The sequence below is a fragment of the Myodes glareolus genome, chromosome 5 (assembly GCF_982192425.1).
Source record: "Myodes glareolus chromosome 5, mMyoGla1.1, whole genome shotgun sequence".
NCBI lineage: Eukaryota > Metazoa > Chordata > Mammalia > Rodentia > Cricetidae > Myodes > Myodes glareolus.
The window spans coordinates 18,814,824-18,838,296 of record NC_142030.1 but is presented as its reverse complement, the minus strand read 5'-3'; the positions used below and the strand labels follow the sequence as shown (position 1 = coordinate 18,838,296).

General features: G+C 42.0%; 1 protein-coding gene across 2 annotated transcripts in view; it reads right to left on the bottom strand.

The window, feature by feature from the left end:
- Pld5 (phospholipase D family member 5) overlaps nucleotides 1-13,066 on the bottom strand; it is a 347,804-nt gene extending 334,738 nt beyond the window's left edge. Inside the window, exon 1 of one of the 2 annotated variants that reach the window (XM_085687656.2) lies at nucleotides 12,509-13,066. In XM_085687656.2, the coding sequence (XP_085543782.1) occupies nucleotides 12,509-12,697 (189 nt within the window). In that variant the 5' untranslated portion in view covers nucleotides 12,698-13,066. The remainder of the gene's footprint in view (nucleotides 1-12,508) is intronic. The other variant, XM_085687659.2, reaches the window with a different exon arrangement.
- Nucleotides 13,067-23,473: the final 10,407 nt, after the last annotated feature.

Below are 23,473 nucleotides of genomic sequence, written 5' to 3'. Positions count from 1 at the left end.
GGAGTTGGGAGGTGTTGACATGTTCTCTGACGCAATGTCTTTTAGACTCTCACTAAGGACCTCACCAGAGCAGGGCAGGAGCTCAACAACGAACCAGCATATTGGAGTAAGACAAGAAGTCAGATCAAAGCACTCAGGGAAGGGACCAAACATTTTAATGTTCTTTCTTGACTAGAGAAAGCTGAAAAATACAGTAACCAACAAAGGCCCCTTGTAAGCAATGACATGGATTATTACTAAGGTAGCTGCTAAACTTGCATTTCCCAAGTCCTTAAAAAAAAAAAAAGCACAGAGTCTAAGTTGCTGAATTGCTAGCATGTAGCCTTGAATGTTATCTTCTCCACCTGGCATGAAACAGCCACCCTGTGCATGTCTCATGTCTTCTCTGTGGTTTCTTGAGTCACTTCTGATGTCCAACTAATTCCTACTGTACTGAACATCTCTCTGTAGTGTTTAGTGGGCAAGTGGCATATGAAGATACTTATTCTTCAACCCATATGTACTGCCCCATTGAGCACAGGTTTCTTCATTCATTTCCTCACCCTCAGTAGCTGAGTTAATCAGTACTGGGGCTTACCAGGCACTGTGCTGGACATCAGGAGTATGTTGTATAAATACTACACCCATAGTTACCAAATTTTCCATTGAAAGCAGAAACTAGACCATTAGAAAATTTTTAAAAAGTTATGATGAGAACAGTAATTGATGCCTGTCATGCTGCTGGAGGGTAAGAGAAGGGAGTTGTGACACTAAACCTTGACAGTCAATTAGAATCTCCCAGCAGATGCACCTCTGGTCATGTGAGGTTGTTTCCATGGAGATTTACCTGAGAAGGGAAAACACCTCCTCAATGTGAACACCACCAGGCCCATGGAGTGGTGTTCCAGGCTGAATATTAAAGGGACAGGAAAAGAGGGAACAAGTTCACATATGCGTTTATCTCTCTCAGCTTCCTGATCACAGATGCAACATGGCCGCCTGCCTCACATTACTGCCAAGTTATAGCCACTCCCTTGGCCACGCCTTCCAAGTCCCAGGGGCTGCACTCTTAAACTGTGAGCCAAAATAAATTCTTCCTATCTTGTAGTGCCTTTGTTAAATATGTTACAGTATTAAGAAATGTCATAAATACAGGCACGCAACCAGACTTTAGGCTGGTGGGTTAGAAAATGTCATATAAGTTCAGAAGGACAACCAGATCTTAACTGACCCAAAGGGAAAGACCTGGTCATACATCTCAGTATTTCAAAATTAGAAGTTAGTAAGAAGCAGGTACTGGTATGTAATGATGATCAACAGTAATATTGATAATATGGACTGAGACAATACCAGTGTCTTGAGTCTAACAAACAAAACTGAACAAGGCAGAATTCCTACTCACAAGGAGTTTTTTGAAAATTACTCTGTTCTTCAGCTTCATAATGCCAGCTGCAATTTCTGGGACATTCCTGGCCTTGGATAAATGAAGGTGTTTCCCACAACACTCCATGTCCAACCCAGCACCAAGAACTGAGAACTCTTATTTCACAATAAGCCTCGTCTCTGGGTTCTTTCAAAACCTTGTCATTTCTTTAGCAATTCCCATAGATTTGTACGGGATTGAATATCAGTTTCCCGAATCGCACCCTCTTACAGCAGCCCAGATAGAAAAGGCAGGTCACTGACCTGTTCCTTGCTTGGTCTTCTTTCTTGCCTGAGTTGATTTACTCAGGTGCTACGGATTCCTTCACTGATTTCAGAGCCAGCGCTTCCAGACTTCCATCTTGAACTCAGGACCAGGAGCCCTTCAGGAACTATCCAGTTTTACATTGCCAGATTAGAACCACTGAGGGATCCAGCCTTATAGACTGTACAGCTACTGGGTTTTTCACCTCTCCAGTGAGAGACAGCCACGTTAGGACCACTCCAACTGCGGACGTATCCAGCCTCAAGGACTGTAGAACACTCAGGTTCTCAGTCTTCTGGGTGTGATTAATTGTTTGTTTTACTGTTTTTACATTAGCTAATTTATAAATCCTTGAATACACACATGCACACACACACACACACACACACACACACACACACACCACCCCGTTGGTTCTGTTCCTCTAGAGAACCCTGACTAATAATACATAATCCAGCAGCAGCAGAAGTCAAGGCATGAACTTGGAGGCAGGAACAGAAGCAGATGCCATGGACGAAGGCTGTTGACAGACTTGCCTCACCTGGCTTGCTCAGCTACCCTTGTCAGACAGTCCAGGTCTATTTGCCTGAGGATAACACAACCCACGGTGTCTTCTACATCAACCAGCAATTGAAAAAACACCTCACAAACACAATCCAATGTGAACAATTTTTGGTTGAGTGTTATTCTTGCCAAGTGGCTCTAGTTTCTGTCAAGCTGACACAAAGTAACAAGCACAGAAGGTCTCTTCACTCAAGTCACAATTCACTGAGCTCCTGGAGAAAGCTTGGTGAGAATTTACTAGAGCCCTCTAGTAGAGATGGTAAATAAACTCTCAACTCAAGTATACTATAACCTGTGTATAAGATAGCATGGCAGGCTGAAGAGAGGTGAGGAAAAGACCTAACTAGGAGTCATAGGAAGGAAATGAAGGAAGGCGTCATGTGGCCCATGCCAACAGCTTAGAGTCGGAAGGGAGGAGGCAGCATGGGGTCTATTGGAAGAAGCAGCAAACAGGACAAGAGCAGATGCTTAGATTTTAATTCCTTTCTTTGAACTGTTATTGAAACATTATGATAGAGTCTTTAGTGTACACTTCCACAAGGTTTAGTTCATAACCACTATTCGAAAAAGAGAAAACACTGCAAGTTCCACAGAATTCTCAAGCGTAGTCATTAACATTCTATCTCCCTAACTGAGCTTTGCCTACTTGTCCTTATAAATGGAATCCTACTGTCTGTACTTGGCTTCTCTTCCTCAAGACTACTGTGTCTAAATGATCAATCTACACTCACGCATACATATGCAACAGACATACGTGTGTCATCCTTTTCACATGAATAAATTATACTGCCCTCTCAGCTATGGTTGAATATTTTGGATGCAACTTTTAGATGCTACTAAGTTCATGCTTTAGTAAATGATTTTGTAATCTTTGGTGTACACGAGCACGCATCTAATACACACATAGAATTCTGATGGTCACAAGATATACATATATGCTTAATTTAGTAGTCTTTTTATCATGGCTCTGTGAATTAAAGTCTTACCAGGACTTACCGCATAGATGGTCTTTATTTTCATTAACATTTTGGATACTATCAATCATTTTAATTTCAGCTGTTTGAGGGTTACATGGTATAAGACACAAATTTTGTACAGTCTTGATATCTGATGACAAGGGTCATTTAGATACTTTGTTGTTGTTGTTGTTGTTAAGTTCCTGTCAAATGCCATGCTCACTCTTCTGTTGGGTTGTCTGTTCTTACTAATTTGTAGATACTTTATACATTATGGATATAAATCCATATCTATATTTTGTTAGAGTATAAATTGAAAGCATGGCATTCTAGTCTGTGACTTGTCTTCACCCTCTGAATGTAATTTTCTAGAGACAAAATGTTTAGTTTCACTGTGGTCTAGTTTATTCATCTTACTAAGTTGAGATTATTAAAAATGCTTAAGATTTTTTTCCTGGCCCAACTTAATAAATATTTTTTTCATTACTGATTCTTCAATTTATAATTTAAGTCTATAACTCACATTAAACTGACAATTGTTGATGATTTGAAAAACAAAGCAAGATACATTCAATTAATTGTACACAGATTTATTCCCACAGTTTCATGCCTATCAGTTGATCTATTTGTTCATTCTTGGGCCTGGACTACAGTCCTATTAGTGATTTTTCTGTTGCCGTTGACTATGTCAGTTATGAACAAGTCAAATTATCAAAGAGTTTATTTTGGCTATGGTTCCAAAGGGATAAGAGTCTGTGATGGCAAAGTTGCAGAACAGTGGGAAGTGACAGGCATGGCAGCAGAAACGGTAAGATGAGAGCTCACACACTGAACCACAATCACTAAGTTGTGACAGAAAGCTGAAGTATCCTGTCTTTAACATCACAAAGCCCTGCCCCCCTCTAGTGACAGGCCACACCTCCTAACCCTCCCCCAAACAGCACCACCAACTGGGGAACAGGCATTCAAAGACATGAGCCTATGAAGTCATTCTCATTCACACCGCCACAACACAGACTTAATGAGTTCATCTTAATTATAAGTATGGATGTCCCCAACTAGTCTTCTTCTTGCTTCATCACTGTCTGGTCTGGTCTTGAATGTCTGCTTTCCATATACATTTCAAAATCAAAATTTTGAAATTTGTCTGTGCATACATACACGGACAAACTTGCTGAGATTTTCATAGGAATTGCATCTGATGGAAAATTCAAGAGCTTCTTTTTGTTGTTAAACATTCCTAGTGTTTGATATTTTATGATAATATAAATGAGACCATCTTTACTTGGGAATTATTTTTTATTTTTAATTTTACAAGATGACCTTTTATCCAGTGAGTATGACAAGTCCAAGGACATTGCTAATTTGTTAAATATATCTACTGTTTAGCTTGGATCTTTTAATGTTCATAGTTACATTGTTTGCTAATAACCAATAACTTCCTTTTAAGTTCTTATTTTTAAATGCCTTTTTTAATCTGAGTGTCTGTCATATCCAGTGAAATAATTAATTCATATAGAATATCTATAATTTATCTTGGATTTTCAAAAGTGGACAATCACATCATCTGATACCAACAACAATTTTCTTCTTTATAATTATTATAATTTTTATTTATTTTTCTCACCTGATTATATTGTCTACAAGTTTTCATATAATGATGAATAAAAAGGATGACATATGCATATCTCTTACACAATCTGTGCAGATAATTTTTAATATTTCACTGTTACATGCGATTCTTTTTAAAGAAATCCATTATCAGAATATTAAAGGTTTTTGGGGGGTTGGTTAGTTGTTTGAGACAGGGTTTCTCTGTGAAATAGCCCTGGCTGTTCTGGAACTCACTTTGTAGACCAGGTTGGCCTTGAATTCACACAGATCCACCTGCCTCTGCCTCCCAATTGCCATGATTAAAGACATGTACCACCATAGCCCAGTTTAAAAGTTGTTTTTAGTTCTAGTTTAAACTTCTATCATGTATGGATATTTGATCTCATCAAGTAACCAAATATTTCACTTTTTCTTCGCCTGTTGTCTTTAGGGAAGGCAAAGAATCAGGAACCTGAGGCATCTAGTCCCATCATAACCACACACAGAGCAGAGAGAAACGCATGTATGCTTCTCTATTGCATCCCTGCTTGTCTGTTCTTACGTAGTCGAAGGTTCAGATCCAAAGCATGGACTTCCCACACTGGGTGGACCTTCTCACTTGAATTAATATAATCAAGGCAATCTCCCACAGACATTCCACAAGCCATCATGTGACAAGTTTATATGTCAGACATGGTTTGTAGAATAGGAGCCCTCACAGTCTCCTAGCAGTGTTTTTGCATAAAAGACACTCTAACAATTGTGCTTCCATGGGTGACATTGCTAGTGGTGGTTTTGTGTCAGTGGGTACCACTTCCCGGCCTAACTCTTCAGGCCACTTCTGGATCTAATCTCACAACTTACTAGGAGAAGGACAGTGGCCACAGTTCATTGCAGGTAAACACGGTGTTCACAATGATCACTATGCTCTAGAGACTAAAGAAGCACATCTATCATTCGATGGTCATGGCATCCATCTCATGACTTGAACCTCATACACATGTCAGTCAAGATTGAACTCTGTAATAAAGGCAAGGCTACCTGGGAAATTTTGCCATAGTCTTTGTTTAAATTCTTATTAAAGGCTAGAATTGTGATTTTCAAAACTTAACTCATCTTTCTGTGTTTAAAGAAAAACTAGAAAGTTGGGCATTGTGGCCCACACATGTAAACCCAGAACAAGAGAGGCAGACACTGTAAAATTACTTGCAAGCTGGGCTACACTGAGAGAGAGTTCCAGGACAGCCAGACTACATAAGAAGCCAGAGAGAATATGGGGAGGGGAAGGGGAGGAAAGAAATGGGCAGGAGAATAAAGAGAAGGGGAGTGGAGAAGGAAGGAAGGAAGGAAGGGAGGGAGGGAGGGAGGGAGGGAGAGAAAGGATTGTATACCTTTTGTTTAGAAGGTCTGTATCTTTAAGCATGACAGTTTGATATCTCTACTATACCATGACAGTGACATTTACATTTTATGTTAAGACTTCACAGCACAACATACGAAGGTATGAACCTCAGGTAACTCCCTTTGATGTTACCAGTGTAGGCAATATTTCTGGGGTGAGATTTTGCCATGCAGTTCATGTACACACCTGTATGCCTCTCAGCCATCAAGTCAGCATGAGAACATACTGTTGCTAATGTCATGTCCTAGAGCTGAAAACCATCATCAGATTTCTTGAACCTTAGAGTTTAAACAGAAACATTAATAACTGTTCCACAGGAGTATGCCTGGGATAAACACAGAAGTCTGTAAAGAAAAGGAAAATATTATAGAAGCACGAGCCAGAAATTGGTATTTGACTGCTACGTAGACAAGACAAATCTTCAATTTAGTCACCTTGGGCTCCTCAAATTCAATATATTGTATGTGATACATTGTGGACCACGATTAAACTCAGTCATCAATACGAAGCCACACCCAATAGAGCTAAGAGAAAATAAAACTTCTTGAAAACAAGCCATCATGTGGATCCTTGGGGAAAGAAGTCCATTAGTGCAAAATACATGTTAACCATGGTAGGGACAAGGACAATATGTGGGCCCACTGATGTCCATTAGAAGACACCCATGAGATACCTAATGTGCCTTTCTCTGTGGATGAGTTAGAGAGTCAGAGAACACAGCCTCTGCCCAAGACTATCCTTTCCATTTACCTAAAATCACTAATAATAAACAAACAAACAAATAAAACCAATCCTGGTGAACATTATTGTACTTTCTTGTTGACTCGTCTGTTTGTTTGGTTGATTTTTAATGGGATATTTTAAAGATTCATTCCCTTGGTTAAGTTGGTTTCTCCCTACTTGCTGATCTGCTCAGTGGGTCACAGTATCTTCATGGGTATGCTCTGTGGACATAAATGGCATTACATAACACAAGCCTACTCCACAGTGGCTAATTTTTCTCTTGTTCTTTGCTCACCCTGTGAAAAATTCATTGGAGGAGGCAAGTATGGATGTGACACTTATTTACTGTTTGCTGATAACACAAACAATTACAGGTGTAAAACACACTCAGAAGAGACATCCTTTTAAGTTAAGACACTAAACCAAAATGCAAGGCTAACTACAAGTGAGAACATTAAGAGTTGTCTTTTATTCATTGTGTGTGTGTGTGTGTGAATGTGTGTGTGATTGTGTGTGTGTGGTATTTGTGTGTGTGCTTACATGTGAGTGGGGGAGAGTGCATACACATGCCCAGATGCCAATGTCAGGTGTCATCCTTGGTCATTGTACACCTTATTTTTTTGAGACAGAGGCATTTAGTGAACCTGTAGCTTCACCAGTACACCTGCACTGGCTGGTCAATGAGTTCCAGGGATCTGCCTGTCTCCATCCACCTCAGCTCTGGAGTTACAGACATGTACTGCTCTGGGCTTTTATATGGATGCTAGACATTCAAACTTGGGCTCTCATGTCTATGAAATAAGTACTCTATCAACAGAGTCATTCTTCCAGCTCCCGTCATTTACTCTTCATCAATCTCCTCTCTTTCTCCTTTCAATTTAAAGAATCTCCTCTCTTTCTCCTTCCAATTTAAAGAAATTCCCTGACCAGTCTTGCAACTTCATCTCATCTGCACACGTCAAGGAGGAAACAAGGGTGTGAGCTATCTGTAAAGAGGTGGTCTCTGTTTGTAATGGCCAGTAGAAATCACAAGAAACAAGAAGTCAGATGAGAATGGCCAGGCAGGGGTTAAGCAAAGAGCCACGGGCCAGGAAGAGTCAAACTCCTGGAAAAAAACAAAGACTGGAACATCCTTGGGGGCCCAAAGATTCATATCCTTTCTTGTAGGACACAGAGTCTAGGAAACAGGGAAGCTGATGTTAAATGTGAAACCTGGGAGGAGTGGAGGTGCTTAGGCAGAGATCAGGGAAGACAGGAGAAGTCATTTTGCTTTAGGTACATTATTAATCATCTAATAGAGTCCTGACATCACACTGAGCATTTCATGTTCTATAGAAGTTCTGTGGAGAGCTAGGAAAAGATTTATTTCTCTTCTCTCCGAATTTTGATTGGGTTCTCTTTTCCATCTCTTTCAAGTGAACTTAGGTCATGAAACTTTCTTTGGCTAATAGATATGGGCTTTACAGATGCATCCCTTGAAGGTAGAAGCTTCAGGAGCCATCTCTAGATTCACTTAGCTTCAATAGGGGCAAAGACCACTAGGATGGACATTTCTTTCCATCCATCAGGAAGACTCAGAAAAGGACTTCTTCCAGCCTGTGCAGATGAGGAGGGTGATGAAAATGTCTGCCTGTTGCATATAGGATATTTGTTCCTGAAATATAGAGACTCTCCCATTTAATCACTGTTGCAAAACCATGACTTTTAGATGTGACTGTATATATTACATACTTTAAGCCTTCACCTATAGTTGCCATATTTGCTGAAAATGATGCATAATCCAAACTCAGGTTTGTCTCACTAGAACCTTTGCTTACAGTCACTTTAGCTAGACCCAGTGGTCTGCACAGGAAAGAAAGCAAGGCTGCTGTCTCCTCCACGTAACCTGGAAACTCACACGGCTGGCATAAAACTGAAAAAGAGTGGAGCAGACACATCTCACCCTCTTTCCAGTAGAAAAATACAGCAGCAAGCTCAAGAACAGTAGAGTACCAAATGCCATGCTGTCCTCTGAGAAGATCAAGAGCTTCCAAGGAACCCAGACTAGGGAGATTCCGGGGGTGGTTCCTGCCCAGGTTGCTTTACTAAACCACAATCCTTTATATTATTTCTCCTCAAGAAAATACTAGAATCCTACAACAAATATGATAATCATTGTTCTCTCGTGCCACAGGAATTCGAGAACAGAACAGGATGCAAAACACTGTAAGCCAGTGGTTCTCAACCTGTGGGTTGCACTCCTTTGGGGGTCTCATACCAGGTAGCCCACAGGTCAGATATTTACATTATGATGCACAACATCAAGAAATTGCAGCGACAAAGTAGCAACAAAAATGATATTATGGTTGGGGGTCACCACAACACAAGAAATTGTATTAAAGTGTTACATTATTAGGAGGGCTAAGAATCAATGCTCTAAGCACCAAGAACCTCACTCACGAGTAAGACAATATTCTGCCTGCAACCAAAAATTTCATTTTCCTCAAATGCACAAGCTGAGTTTGAAGTTCAGAGTTCAGGACATGTAACACTCCTTCTTGCACATTCTAATTGTGCTTTAGGAATGGGAAAACTCCCTAAATACCCTAAACATATTCATATCTTTTAGCTGGCTAAGCCAGTTTTTTGAGACAGCATCTTGTTTTGTAGCCCAAACTGGCTTTGGACTACAGATAATGTGGCTTCAGCATCCTGAAGGCTGGGATCACAGACACACAACACTATGTCTGATCACATATTTATTTTCACTCTGTGGTCCCAGTGGACTCAGGCCCCACTAAGTAACCCATGATGCCCCTGCCTAACTCAGCATGCCTGGTGCTGGGACTATAGGCATGCAACCATCACAGTCTTTTATGCACTTATAAATCTTCATTTTAAGTATCAGTTAACTAATGATAGGAATCAAGTTTAAGATCAATTGAATGTATTCCAATCCAGCTCATGTCACTTTCTTTTTGCACAACCTGAGATCCATCTGATGTCTTTCAGCCAAAATAGGAGATAAATTACTCTCACTTTTAGCAAAGTGGGTAGAAATATATTATTTAGCTGTCACTTTATACCGTGTTATTGACTTTCAGATTAAGCTGTGCCTCTACAGCCTGGCTAGAATCCAAACACTGGCGCTTTTCATCTCGGGGAATTCCGTTACTTGTGATGACTAAATGTATGTGTCATTTGGAGTCATAATTTATTTATTCCTTTAATATTTAGATTGGCTTTCAAAGCACCAAATAACCGAATAGGCAGTTTCCAGGCATCTGATCTCCATCATAATTATTTCTTCATTTATTTCAACATAATAAAAATGGTGGTCATCTTTTTGATGAGACAGACAAGAGGGTTTTAGACAGAGGAGTGGTTTTTAAGTCACCCTTCACTCTCTATGATACCCTCTACTTGCTCCCTGCAGCAACTAAACTAAAAGGTGCCACATAGCTTCAACGTGCTGTTTACGATGAACTTAATATATTTTCATACTTTCTGTAGCAACTATATGCCAGGTTACATTGGCTTTTAAATCTCCCATGCTGAATTATAAACTAACAGCAATCTGCCTAAACATCACAGCTTACAAAACAGGACATATAAGTATGAGTGCTTGAATTTGAATAAAAGTGTATCTGCATATGACTTTAACTTTTCATAACATGTGCATAAACACTGACTCTTTAAGATGTCAGTATTTCAAAGGGGTCAGAAAGTAAACCAAAAGTCATTTGGAACGAAAGCTTCATTTCTAATTCAAGGTAAATATAGAAGAAGCTGGAATCTACATCTCATATCAACATAATTTAAAAGCAAAGTAAATGATAACTCTGATTTAAACATCAAATGGGGCACATGATTTTCTTTATTCAATGCAATGCTCTCTAGGGCGTCTGAGGGAGGCAAAGTGCAGATGCTCACACACTTGTGAGCATCGCCGGACCGCCCTTCACTTCATCTCTAATCCTCAGGAGAGCTGAGCATCCCACACTTAACAGCAGGAAGGGGAAGCTGCTGTGGCCCGCTAGGTAGACCTGATACTTTGAATGCAAAGCAAAAAGTGGGAGAGCATTTCAGTAAAACACATGCAGCAGCATCTGCGACTCGGGATGACACGCTCACAGAAGGTTGCACTATTGATTCTCAGTAAAAGTATAAAAGCAATGAGCCAGCCTAAAGCAACCACTGCAAATGAACACAGTTCTGATGAAACGAAAATGAAGCACGCTCCATCACCACTCTGAGGCCTCGGGCTGGGGCCAGGTTTCTCACAAGCACCCAGAGCTAAATCACTCGAAGATGCTGTTGCTCTCGATCCTCTACCAACTCCAGACATTACTGATCCCTTCAAACATCATCCTGGAGCGAGCATTTTAAAACCAGTATTGCTGTTACCTTTCCAACAACCAACTTGCATTGCAGACTTTACAATCCCTTCAGCGACCGACCCTGTCTTAAGGATCCAAGGAATCTTTTTGGTTCTCTCCACACAAAACAGAGCCTGTTACTCAACTCAACTAGGAGCTTTAAATAAGGGCTTAAGAATTAGTCATTCGTGTGACTTAATCAGGTCCTCAAAAAGGCACGGGCTGTCCTTTCTGCTTCTAACAGAAATACCCACTTCCACGCTTCTTTCCAGGGACACTGTTGGTGAGGCAAAGCTCAGGAAGGGCTTTAGGGGCCAGATGGGATTCAGGTGGGTACAGCGCTGGGAGACGCCAAGTTTCAGGAGTTTCCTGTCTTATCTTTTTGATGTGGTGTCACAAATACGAGGAAACCTCCACATTCCACTAAGGGACTCCGTTTGGGCTCTGCAGGTCTGCTAGGGGTGGCGGCAGCTCTCTTCCTGTTGCCTGCACACACTTGGTTTCATTTCAACGTTTGGTTAAGGAGATACTGATGGGTCAGGTGTTTAAGTGTGGATTCCCAAAAGGTCCTTGTTGAAGGACTTTTCTTCTTTCTAGAATGACCCAGTCTTAGGGATTCAACACCAGAGCCAAAGACAGAAGTCCTCACCCAGGAGAGAAAAGAGATGGGGGGGGGGGGGGTTCACACCCGCTGTGTCCCACTCTGCTGAGGAGTGACAGATTAGCTGGGGACCTTTGGTCTGTCCATTCTCAGCACAGAAGCTCTCTCCACTTGGGCTCAGGTTGGAAAGCTCCCTAAAAACTCCTGCTAGCGTCCCAGCACACACTGCCAAAAGCTCTTTATAGCCAATGACAACTTTATTGCAGCGTTTTTGTAGTTTCTGCACCGAGTGAAACGGCTCCAAAGAACCAGGTAAACATCCCACAGAAACCCTGCTCGAGCAAAGCCCAGTCCCTTGCAACCAACCACTCTTCTCACAGGTACCCCAAGAACACAATGCACACGAACCCTACAGTGAAGAACAATTCAGGAGGTCTCCCGGATGCCAGAGCTGGGGTACCTGAAAGCGAACCTTTCTTTTCGACACGCAATTGAGTCATTAAGCAAAAATGTGCAGGGTTGACAGAGGATACAGGCAACCTGGCTCTGGTGGCGGGCCGCCCAGCTGGGGTCCCCATTAGGGTCCCTACACTTCTAGCGCTGCGTGCTGCAACCACCTAGCCCCCCAGGAACCAGGGTCCTTACATGTTCCAGCTTATCTTTTCTTCGGAGCCAGACGCTGGCGCTGTAGTCCTGCTGCTTGACACTGCTGTAGAAGTTCGCGCCCACTCGGGTCAGGCTGGGCGAGGGCTCCTTGGGGCGGCTTTTCAACCTCATCTGCTCGAAGCCCTCGTGGGGGGAGGCCGAGAGCCACTCGTGCTGCCGGATCTCCATCCTGGCATGACCAGGCGGCGGCCCGCTCAACCCGGTACTCGGGATGGGAGCAGGGCGCCGCCGGCGAGCGAGAGGCCAGGCGGTCGGTGAGATGGAACTGAAGGAGAGAGCTGGGAGCACCGGGTGCAGATCGCCCTCGGAAAGCACGGGTGCCGATCGCCCGAGGGGTGCGCAGCGTGCAGGCTGGAGGCACAGGAGCGGGGACACGGGGAGAGGGACAGAGGAGGGAGGGTTTCACAGGGCAGGGGATGGGAGAAGAGATGGGGGAGGGGGGCGGATGGGGGGACCGGACAAAGGGAGACCGGGAAGGAGTGGATGCCTGCTCCCGAGTGGCAGAAGTGCGGGTACAACGGAGGTGTCCGCGACGTCGCCTGCCGCTGCGGTCCCGGTCCCGGGCGGGAGCTCCGCTTGCGGCTGCTCCGCACCAACTGGAACCCGGGCCCCGGGGCGGGCGGACGGCGGGGGTGGGGTGCGGTGGGAGGGGCCCGGCGGCCGAGCCGGGCCCGCAGGTTGATGCAGTAAGGAGCCGCCCGAGGGAGGCGAGCGCTGAGTCCGGCCGCCGCCCTCTGCGCGCGCCTGTCCCCAGCCCGCCTGCCTCGCCCTTGCCCTCGCCCGCGCGGGTTCACGCCGGCAAACCACCGAGCGGCTAGGAAAGTGAGCGCCGTCCGCGCGCGATTGCGGTCAGGGCTCCGGAGGACGACACTCCGGGAAGTCGCCACCACCGCCCGCACCGCTCTAGTTCGTTCTGATTCTACTGTCTCTACCCTAGCTCAGAAAGTTCACCAACTTCCCATCTTAGGAGCCCAGACATCTCACCCCAGGGGAATTGGCCGAAAGAGTCCCCCCAGAAAATGGTTTGGAGGACACGTATTTTTGTGAGTCTTGCACCGTACTTCATCTGGGGTTGGTGCGAAGTATACCTCTCTACCAGCGAGGGCAGCCCTCTCTTGTCCTGCTTGTTGGACCTGCCTCTCAGCCTTCAGTGTCCCCCTTGAATAAGGCTCCTGGAGGCTGGCTGTCAGTACGTGAGACCCCGGGAGAGGCCACCCAGCGCCAACCTGCACCGTGTGCTTGGACTCTGTTCTTTAGGTGTGCGACTCTGGCTCCTGTGCGTTTCTGTTTCTTTCTGCAGTTTCTAGGCTCACAAGGACTTTACCCCCAAACCCAGTGCAAAGCAACCAAGCCTGAGGATCTGGGTGGCTGGTCAATAATTGAATTTTAAATTATTTATCTTTCACTCTCCCTTAGCCAATGGCTAAAAACTTTTTTTTTTTCCAGAAAACGGAACATTAACTAGTGTTAAGGATTTGTGAGGTCCATTTAAAAGCCTAGAAATTCAATAGAAATTTGGGCAGCACCCTGGGGGTGTTTAAAAAGCTGCAGAGGGCAAACTTCTCTAGCCCTTGGCAGCACCCAATCACCAACATTCTTCTTTTTAAAAAATTATTTTTATAGAGCTATATATTTTTCTCCACTTCCCTCACTTCCTCTCCCCTCCCTTCTACCCTCTCCCAAGGTCCACACACTCCCAATTTACTCAGGAGATCTTGTCTTTTTCTACTTCCCATGTAGATTAGATTCATGTATGTCTCTCTTAGGGTCCTTTTTTTTTTCTAGGTTCTCTGAGATTGTGAATTGTAGAATTGTTTTTCTTTGCTTTATGTCTAAAAGCCACTTATGACTGAGTACATATTATATTTGTCTTTCTGGGTCTGTGTTACCTCACTCAATATTATGTTTTCTAGATCCATTTCAAGATGTCACTTTTTTCCACCGTGTAGTACTCCATTGTCCAATCCCTAACATTCTTGCTCAGACGAAGGCTTCACAGAGAGACATTCCAAGTTGGAATCTGCCAGACTTGTGAAGACAAGGGTCTCCTATCTATTCTGAGTCCCCATTTTATAAGATTGGCTGGGAGTGGGGTGTGCCGGGGGCGGGGTCACTACTTCTCTACCAGACTCTCGTGACCAGACCCTGGCTCACACTGCCTCTCCAAACGCTATGCAAAAATAACAGATGAGACAGGATCCCTTGAGTAGTTCATGAGAGGAAGAAGTAAGGAAATACAAACACACAGTTTTCAGCACTGGCGTCTCAACTACTGGACAGAGTGACTATGAGTTATTACTAAACCTTACAGTTAATTCGACAAGATAAATGTTATAAAGCCCCCTTTCCAGGAAGGATCTGAGATTGAAGGAGAAACTATACTTCCAAACACAAGCTCTTGAGTCAGGCTTAAAAAATTGCAGAGGCTAAGTTTATAGTTCATTGCTCAACTGTTTACAGAGCAAGACAAGGTCTTGGCTCCAATCCCTACAATAATAGATTGAGAATAATCTACATTCCATTGTATAGTGTCTTCCATTTTATACTACAAATAATCTATCATATTAATCATCATCTCTCTGTTTTTACATTGCAATTTTTAAACATAAATACACAGTTCAAATGGATACAATTAAATGTAATGAGTACAAGATGATTGCCTTTCTGCAAAGAAAGCAACTGTCTATTACTCTCTGGGATGATGCTGAAGATAAATGTGTAATTTCCATACCTTGACTGTGTCAGATAGCCAATTCAGAGTAATAATGAAGTATCTTACTGCAGAAGAATTTAAACAAATGGTTTCCTGATCAATCCAGGTTTTTGAGTTCAGTCATTTTTTTTTATAAATTATGCTTTTATAGGTGAAAATACTAAGGAAGTTTCTATTATCCTCAATTTTTCAAGACTGCAAAGACAGTGTGTGTTTCTTGCTACATATATGTGACAGTAAAGTACTGAATTAAGCATTGTTATCAACTCACAGATAATGAATGCTGGGCTCAAAAACGATCAGGCAGTGCTTCATGCTGACCCCCATTGGCATACCATACCAGGCGTAAAATGGACACGGTGAGTCTTTGCACTTTTTCTCACAGCCTTTTCTCCCATCGTTGGCTCTTCTTCAAACTGATTGTTTGTGACATTAGTGTGGAACTTTCCGACTGGTGTTCAAAAGAACACTATAGCAAATTGAATTTGATCTCAACCATTGGAAGGAAGAAAAATATTTCCGAAGATGACCAGTTAGATAGATCGCAGCACTGGACAGACTATTAGGATAGGATTAATACTATGGAATGTGCAAATTAGTCCCAGAACACTTATTCCTGAGCACTTGCTCAGCTGTTTGGCCTGCTGAATTCAGTGTAAATATTATGTGTAATTTATCCTACTAACCCATTGACTTCTTGCAAGCTGGAGCCAGGCACGCATGATCCTTTACTCTGCTGAAAATGCCTCGCTGACAACAATCACACAATAAACCATGGAGAATAGATTGATGAATGTCAGCACCCCATAATCCACCTTTGCTTCTTTTTTCTTTGAGAGAATACAAACTTACAATACTCGGAGTTTAGGGCCCCACTAGATGGCTCAGGATGTAGTGGCACTTGCCACCAAGCTTGACAACGTGAGCTCATTCTCTGAACTGCGCATGGTGGAAGGAGACAGCTACCTCCTATAACTTGTCTTCCACAGGTCCACCATGGGACCCCACCCCCACCCCCATGCACATGCAGAATATTATATAAATAAGATATTCAGATTTTAGAATCACCTTTTTTAATTTCTTAGTTTAACTGTTTTAGTTGTTATTTGGCTTCCATTAACTTCGGGTTCATAAAGTAAATAGGGATGTATTAGTCAGCTTTCTATTGCTGTAAGAAAAACCTGAGGCAGTCAGCATGAAGGGAGGAAAGGCTTGATTAGGTTCAGAGCTGGAGGGCTTCGTGATTTATTGCCTTCATTGCTAGGGGCCTGCTGTGAAGCAGTGCATCTCGGCAGATGGCAAGCTGTTTGCCTCCCAGTGGGGAAGCAAAGCAAGAGAGAAGCCCCAACTGAGGCCCCCACATCTCCTTTAATGGCATCCCCCTAAAGACCAGAATACTGTCTATGGCCTCCATTTCTTGAAGGTTCCACCACTTCGAATGTGGCCAGAGGCTGAGGCCCAAGCCTTTAAACAAGCCATTTAAGCCTTCAAGGAACTCTTACTGGAAACCACACTGGAGGGCTAACTGCTGCGTACACCAACGATTGCCATGGGAATAGGGTGAGAAAATGCTGCACGGGCTACAGAGCTCTTCCTGGTCTTAGAAACTGTAGGCCCCAGAGTGCTCTCTGTATTATTATAGTGGTAGCTGTCTGTCCCTTCAATGGTTATGTTATACCACTTGAGGGATTGCCACTGTTTAATGCAGGAACTGCATTCAGCCACAAACTCACCTCTCACTGATATTAATATTTATTCTAGGAATACTTTATCTTAGTTGCACCCATACTTTAAAATCACATGGAATAGCAAATAAAACAATTTCTATTGATTTCAAACCCAAACTTAAAAGGTGTCCTTGACTAGGACATGTTAATAATTGTATTAATTTAGCTATTCTGCATAGGCATGAAACCTAAGAACCAATGTGTTGAGAAGTAACAGTATCTTGTGAAAACCCTCTCTACTTTGGTGATACCTGATATCTCCATACTCTATACCCATGGCATGTGCTCACTCCATTTATCATAACCCTTCTAAGGGGCAGATCAATCACCTGCAAGCGCTCTTGCTATTTTCTGTCAGTTTCGTTCCCTCCCCCAGGGTAGGAAATTAAAGTTCAGGCACATTAAATAACTGCCCAAATCCGTTGTCTAATAAGTCACAATGTGAGATGTAAAAGGCCAGTTCACTGATTTAACAATTCTTTCTTCCATCATTCCAGGCAAACCTCCAACAGCCAGCTTTTGATATGGGTGCTGGGCATCCACGCTCAGGTCTTCAAGTCTTTGATCCACTGAGTCATCTTCTCAATCCACTTCTCAATGATAACATTTCACGGTCTTTTTTTTTCAGTGTAGTACGTGGTTGTTATATTTTTTTACATATGTATTTTCATCAAGTATTACTGGGTTCTGTCAGAGACTTACCACTAATGAATAAAAAATTTCAATAATTAGATCTTCCCTGATAAATCGTCATTATTTTTACACTATGCAAGTCTGTGCAGAAACACTGGCCCAAGAATGACTCTCCTCTTTGTTATCAAAGAACATATGTAACCGCTAAAATGGCATTGCTTCTCAAAATAGATGTTAATTATAAGCTTATTTCAGTAGAAAATTTAAATGAAGCACTCCTATTTGAACAAAATTAAAATATCCCCAGATTCAAAATGCTTTCTGAATGGATACGCAGAGCATTCTCACTCGCTGAGAATTATGCTTCATTGTGCATTATTGTCTTTATTTAAAAATGTTACTTTTGGTTGGGTAGAAAATAAATTTCTAAAATATGTTAAATTACAAATAAAATTGGTCTGTCTACCTACAACTTCTTTTAGACCAACAGTTCCCACTTGGGAGCCTGTGCGAGGCGCTGTGTTGGCTGGTCTTTGAAGGCAGCCTATGATCTACTTGTCACACAAATCCTACAAGGTAAACAGAATCATCCCAGTGTGTAGGAATCTGCTTTCTGACATTAGCATAGTGCAGACGGTATGATTTATGAATAGAAGAAGTTTATTTAGCTCTTGGTTCTGTAGGGTGCACAGGTCATGTAGGAAGAGGGATTTCATGTGGCGTTGGATCAAAAGGTAAAATTCTGCACGAAGGCTAAAACCCATAGGGTAGAGTTGCTGTTATAGCCCCTCCTCATAATAACAAACCTATTCTGTCTGTGCTAGTTTTACATACAATCCAACCAGCTTATTAGGCCACCTCCCAGTATCATTGCATTGGGGATCACGCTTCTAATAATGAACTGGGAAGATGCTTTCAAACTCTTCCTACAAACGAGAAAACAAAGACTCAAGGGGTGATAAAGTACTATGGCTGTTACAGGGGTTCCATTCCAAGTACCTTTTCACAGCCAGTGTTTCTGCTGTCTGGAGAGCCCCAATAGTACCTTCCTGGGAGGCAAGGAGTACTGGGAGGACATCTAAGTCCCAAGGTGAGGTCCAGGCACAGTAAATTTCTACAATGATGTGAAGCTTACAATCTTCTCTACGCAAGAAGAACTGAGTCACAAGGCCCTGGAATGTTCTGAGGTTTGTCCGGCTCAATGGACAAGGATTCTCTGTGAAGAATGAAGTGGGTGTTTGCTTAGTCAATCTGTCAAGTTGCTAACGTCTGGTCACCAGCTGGGACAGGAAATGTAGCAATGCCGCCCCGGGAAGCAAATACATGAAGAAAGTAATTGAAAGAGTTAATCAGATGATTCAGCACACCTAAAAATTTTCAGTAAGAAGCACAACATTTCAGTTCTCCCAGCTCATAGTGCAGACAGATTATCAGACAACTGACTAAGCTGCCTTGGTCTTTGTGCTCATAGCCTGGGAGTTATGATTAAATAATTGTGAAATATTGAGTACTTCAAAGTTATTTCCCTTGATAGTCTAAATTTCATTTTAATTATTTATTGCATTAACCAACTTTTGATGACTATAACAAAATACCTAAGAAATTAATTTAGGAGAGTAAAGGTGTGCTTTGACTGGAGTTTTGTAGTTAAAGTCCATGATCAAGGGGCTTCATTATTTTGGGTCTCAAGTGGAGGACTGGGGTGGAGAGAGGCGGGACTGTAAGGCAGAGAGATTAACTTACATCACTTGTGACACAAGCCCTTTCAAGGATGCACCCACAGCGACCTAAGATCACTGGTTAGACTTCACCTTCTAAAAGCTTTATTTATCCCTTCCAAAGCACCACGCTGGGTATAAAATCGTTATACACAGCTTTTTATGACCTATTCAACATGCAAGCTACAGCAGTACCTAGGATGATCTTCACATTTAGCATGGTACCCAGGATAAAGCACTTCCAACTCAACAATGAGGAAGGAACTATTTGACTGGACTATATATTCATATGCATCTGTGGATCTTTGAAACTGATGTCTACTGTTAAATCACGTAAGGCGGAAATGGTGCAGTGGTGCACACTTACTGAGTGTGCACATCCCGCACAGTGGATGCTGGCTGGGCTCACCTTCAGAGCTTATAAAATTCCCTTCTGCTTTAAGAGCCTGTTGTTATTGAGAGAAACAATATAGAATTGATGTCATAAAGCAATCCGAGCATCTCTGACATTCACCATCTGTGCTAAAGAGGGACCTGCTGACTCCTCAGAACATCAACATTCCTGACACATGGAGTAATTGTTCCTACAGTAAATCACTTAAACAAGTGCAACCCAATAGGCTGTGTCTTAGTCATTATTGGTAGCTCTGTACACATGACAGCACACATGGAAAGAGGAGGGGAATTTATACTTTCTGGTAACAGAATTCAGAAAACCCAGGGGTAATTTTTATTTGTTTGCTTGTTCATTTGTTTGTTTATGTTTTTGAGACAAAGTGTCTTGTAGCCCAGGTTGGCCTTGAACTCCTGACCATCCTGCCTTCACCTCCTAAGTGCTGGACTTGTTGACATGTGCCATTGTACCTGGCTCACAGAGTTAATTTTTATGTTTAGTGACTCAAGCTTTCTTTGATCTTAGAAATACTTGATCTAAGGTTTTCTGAACCAAGAATTTCTTCCTCCATCCTGATTGTGAAGTTCTGCTTTTGTAACCTTGTCTAATGATGTTATTTTTGTGGCCTTTGTTTTATACGCCACTCTAATGACATTTTTAATACAGGCAGAATATAAATAATAGATGAAGAATTAGTTAATCTATCATGAACCAAGACTGCCTCACAACATGTCAGACTGATGGATAGGTTCCAAGTTATATAAAGTATTAAATTGATATACAAAGTTGGAAGAAGCATATTAAATATCTGCCATTTTCCTCTTTTAATATTTCTTCTCTAATTATGTCAGCCTTATTTTTTTTCCTGAAAGCATTCATTTTAACAATTGTTGTGTTCTAGGCCATAGTGACACAAGATTGAAAAAATAAATAAAACAAGGTTAAATGTCACTCCAGCCTGATCTGGCCAGGAAAGCAGACAAGTGTTGTACAGAACCAGAGTCTCATCAACCAGCCTGGGCTTGGGGTGAGCAGGGTAAGGTATGGGAGAAAATTTCCAATATAGAGATGAGGTCCGCAGGGAAAACAAGGCTCCATGTTTAGATAATCCTAGCTGAGAGAATGAGAGTTGGGTCTATTGAGATAGCACTCAAAATTTCTACTTGATAAATATGTATTGAGTTTCTGATGAACAATGTGAGCTTGGCAAATGGCATGGAAAGTCAAAATTCCGAGAACCCATGACCTCCAACTTACAGGAACAGATAGCTTTATAAACAGACAGTCTCCAATAAAGCCATGACTATCATAAACTTATGATGAGATGGTAAGGTTAATGACACAGAAAATAAATGCTAAATCAATAGTTTCCAAATGAGATATCATTTTAAATGGTTGAAAACACTTGTTACCAGCATCTGGGGTATGCATCTTGTTTTGGGAAGGTGAGTCCAAGTGACTGAGAAGTCAGTTCATTGTAAGTATGAAGTTGATCTTTAGAGTTGTTTGAGATAAAGTAAAAAGATCTCTGTAAAAGAATTACTGGTCACCAGATATAGCTCAAGTATTTCTGTAGGCTAAGACAGATGCCTATGCCACCTTCAAAACTAAAAACTGGAGCATACTCTTGACCTAATCTTAGAGTTACGATGTATAATTTCCAGTTTGAAAATGCAAAAATAAACTCTGTATTTTAAACTTCTTTACTGTAAATGGAGATGTGAAGAATGTGTCATATTTAATACAATAATAAAGGATTTGTGATGTTTCTCTCCTTTTAATTGTTACCCATGTGCACAGTTGCATCAGAATTCTAACATGATAAGCGCTCAGGGCTCTTAGGATTATTCTGAATGATGCTCTAACTTGAATTTTATTGACACAACAACATGGACCCCTTGAAAATCATTTGCTGATATTTTTGGTCACCTTTTGCTCTAGTTTATATCTGCAATGGCCACCCAATGCCTGTGTGTTGGTGGTGAAGGCTTGCTCTCAGGTTTGTGCTATTGGAAGCAAGTACAACCTTTAAAAGATGAAAGGTTTAAAGTGGGAGGCTTTAAGTCACCGGGCATTAAGGACTCCCAGCCTCTTCCTCCACCATCTCTTTCTCACCTCTCTTTGGCAGAAGGTGAATAGTTCTGCTCCAACACTACTGCTATGATACTCTGCCACAGGCCCAACTGTTCTGTGACTTTTCCTAGAGATTTGTGAGCAAATACCCATGCAACCAAGATAAGGCACTGATGGAAGGTCAAGGGACTGATTCCTCTCTAGGCTAGCTTAGCGAGCCAATGACTTTTCTGAAGTGACTTACAGGAGTGTGGGACCAAAAGACAACCGCATTACTGAAATGTCCACCTCAATAGGTGTGATGGTTCTCCACAGTTCCATCTCACCTGATTAGGGGGTTTCCTTTTATTCTTAGTGCTCATGTTACCTTGAGTTGGGGCCTTGTGACTCTTATTAGCTTCAGGAACTTCCTGTGACTTGGTAGCTCCTGAGTCTTGAGTGTTTCAATCTGAAAAAAATGACTACCAAAAAAATTTCTAAAAGCCACAATATAACCACTTTTCTTTATGTAAAGTTACTATTTTAGATATTTATTGTAGTAATGGGAAGCTAACTATTAGAGCCCCTTATAATTGGGCTTCTTAGATTTTTTGTATTAAAGTCAATATGCATATCATGAAGGAGAGACAGCCATGCCATGACTTACACTTAGCAGAAATCACCAAGGTCATGACTGGATGGACAGAGAGCCATGAATTCCAGCAACAAGGGAACAAAATCCAATGGAACAGGAACAAGATATAGCCAAAAACCATGAGTGAGAAATCTGTCAACATGCAAAACAGATAGGAGAACTCATCTCTCTCCAGAACACAGTCTTGGGTGGAAAAGGGAGCCGAAAGTGGGAAACAAGTCAGCAAAGACTTCTAACTCCAGTGTTTTCAACAGACTGACAGGAGCCTGCCAAGTAAGTGAGGAAGAAGCTGCTTTTCCTCATAGGTGGGTCTGGTAAACGAACGCAACTTGTCACAGAACAATTTAGAAAAAGGTACTGCGGCAAGCCCATTGAAGGCACGGAGAATTATTGGCTCCATATATAATATTATTATGGAAAATAAAATGCAAAGGAATCCATATAAGTTCTGTTCTGGCTTTCTCTTTTGTGCCTTGCATGCGAGAAAAGGTAAAACCTGGCCAGAAACATCACTTCCTGCACATTACTTGTCATGGGCAGAAACCACAGAATCTACTGAGCAGGAAGCTGGATGCTGACTCCTGGCCTCATCCTACACTAAGAGCTTACTTACATTTTTATTTCATCCACGTGGCAATCTTCTGTCCTCTCTGTTTCATGTTTTGAGACTATGGCATCAAGAAGTTAAAGTCAAGGACACATTACAGGTAAGTGACACAGATTAAAACTGAACCCAGGACTCTTTTTAAATCCAGATTCTTAATTACATGCTACTGCAATTGGTTCACTAAATAATAAACATGGCTTTGCACCATGCCACTGTCAAACCATTCAATGTACTAGCTTCTGCTCATGAAAGATATATTTGTCTTATTTTTTAATCTATTCAACTCACTCTTATTTTTTTGATGATTTTAAAATACACTATATTCATTCTCCAACTCCTCCCAGGTTTTCGTAAGGTGAAAGGGCCAGCCAAAGAAACCAACTGATCCCTGAGCATGAAATCTAGCACCCTGACCCTGAACCCAGAGCCAGTGAAAGAAACAAAC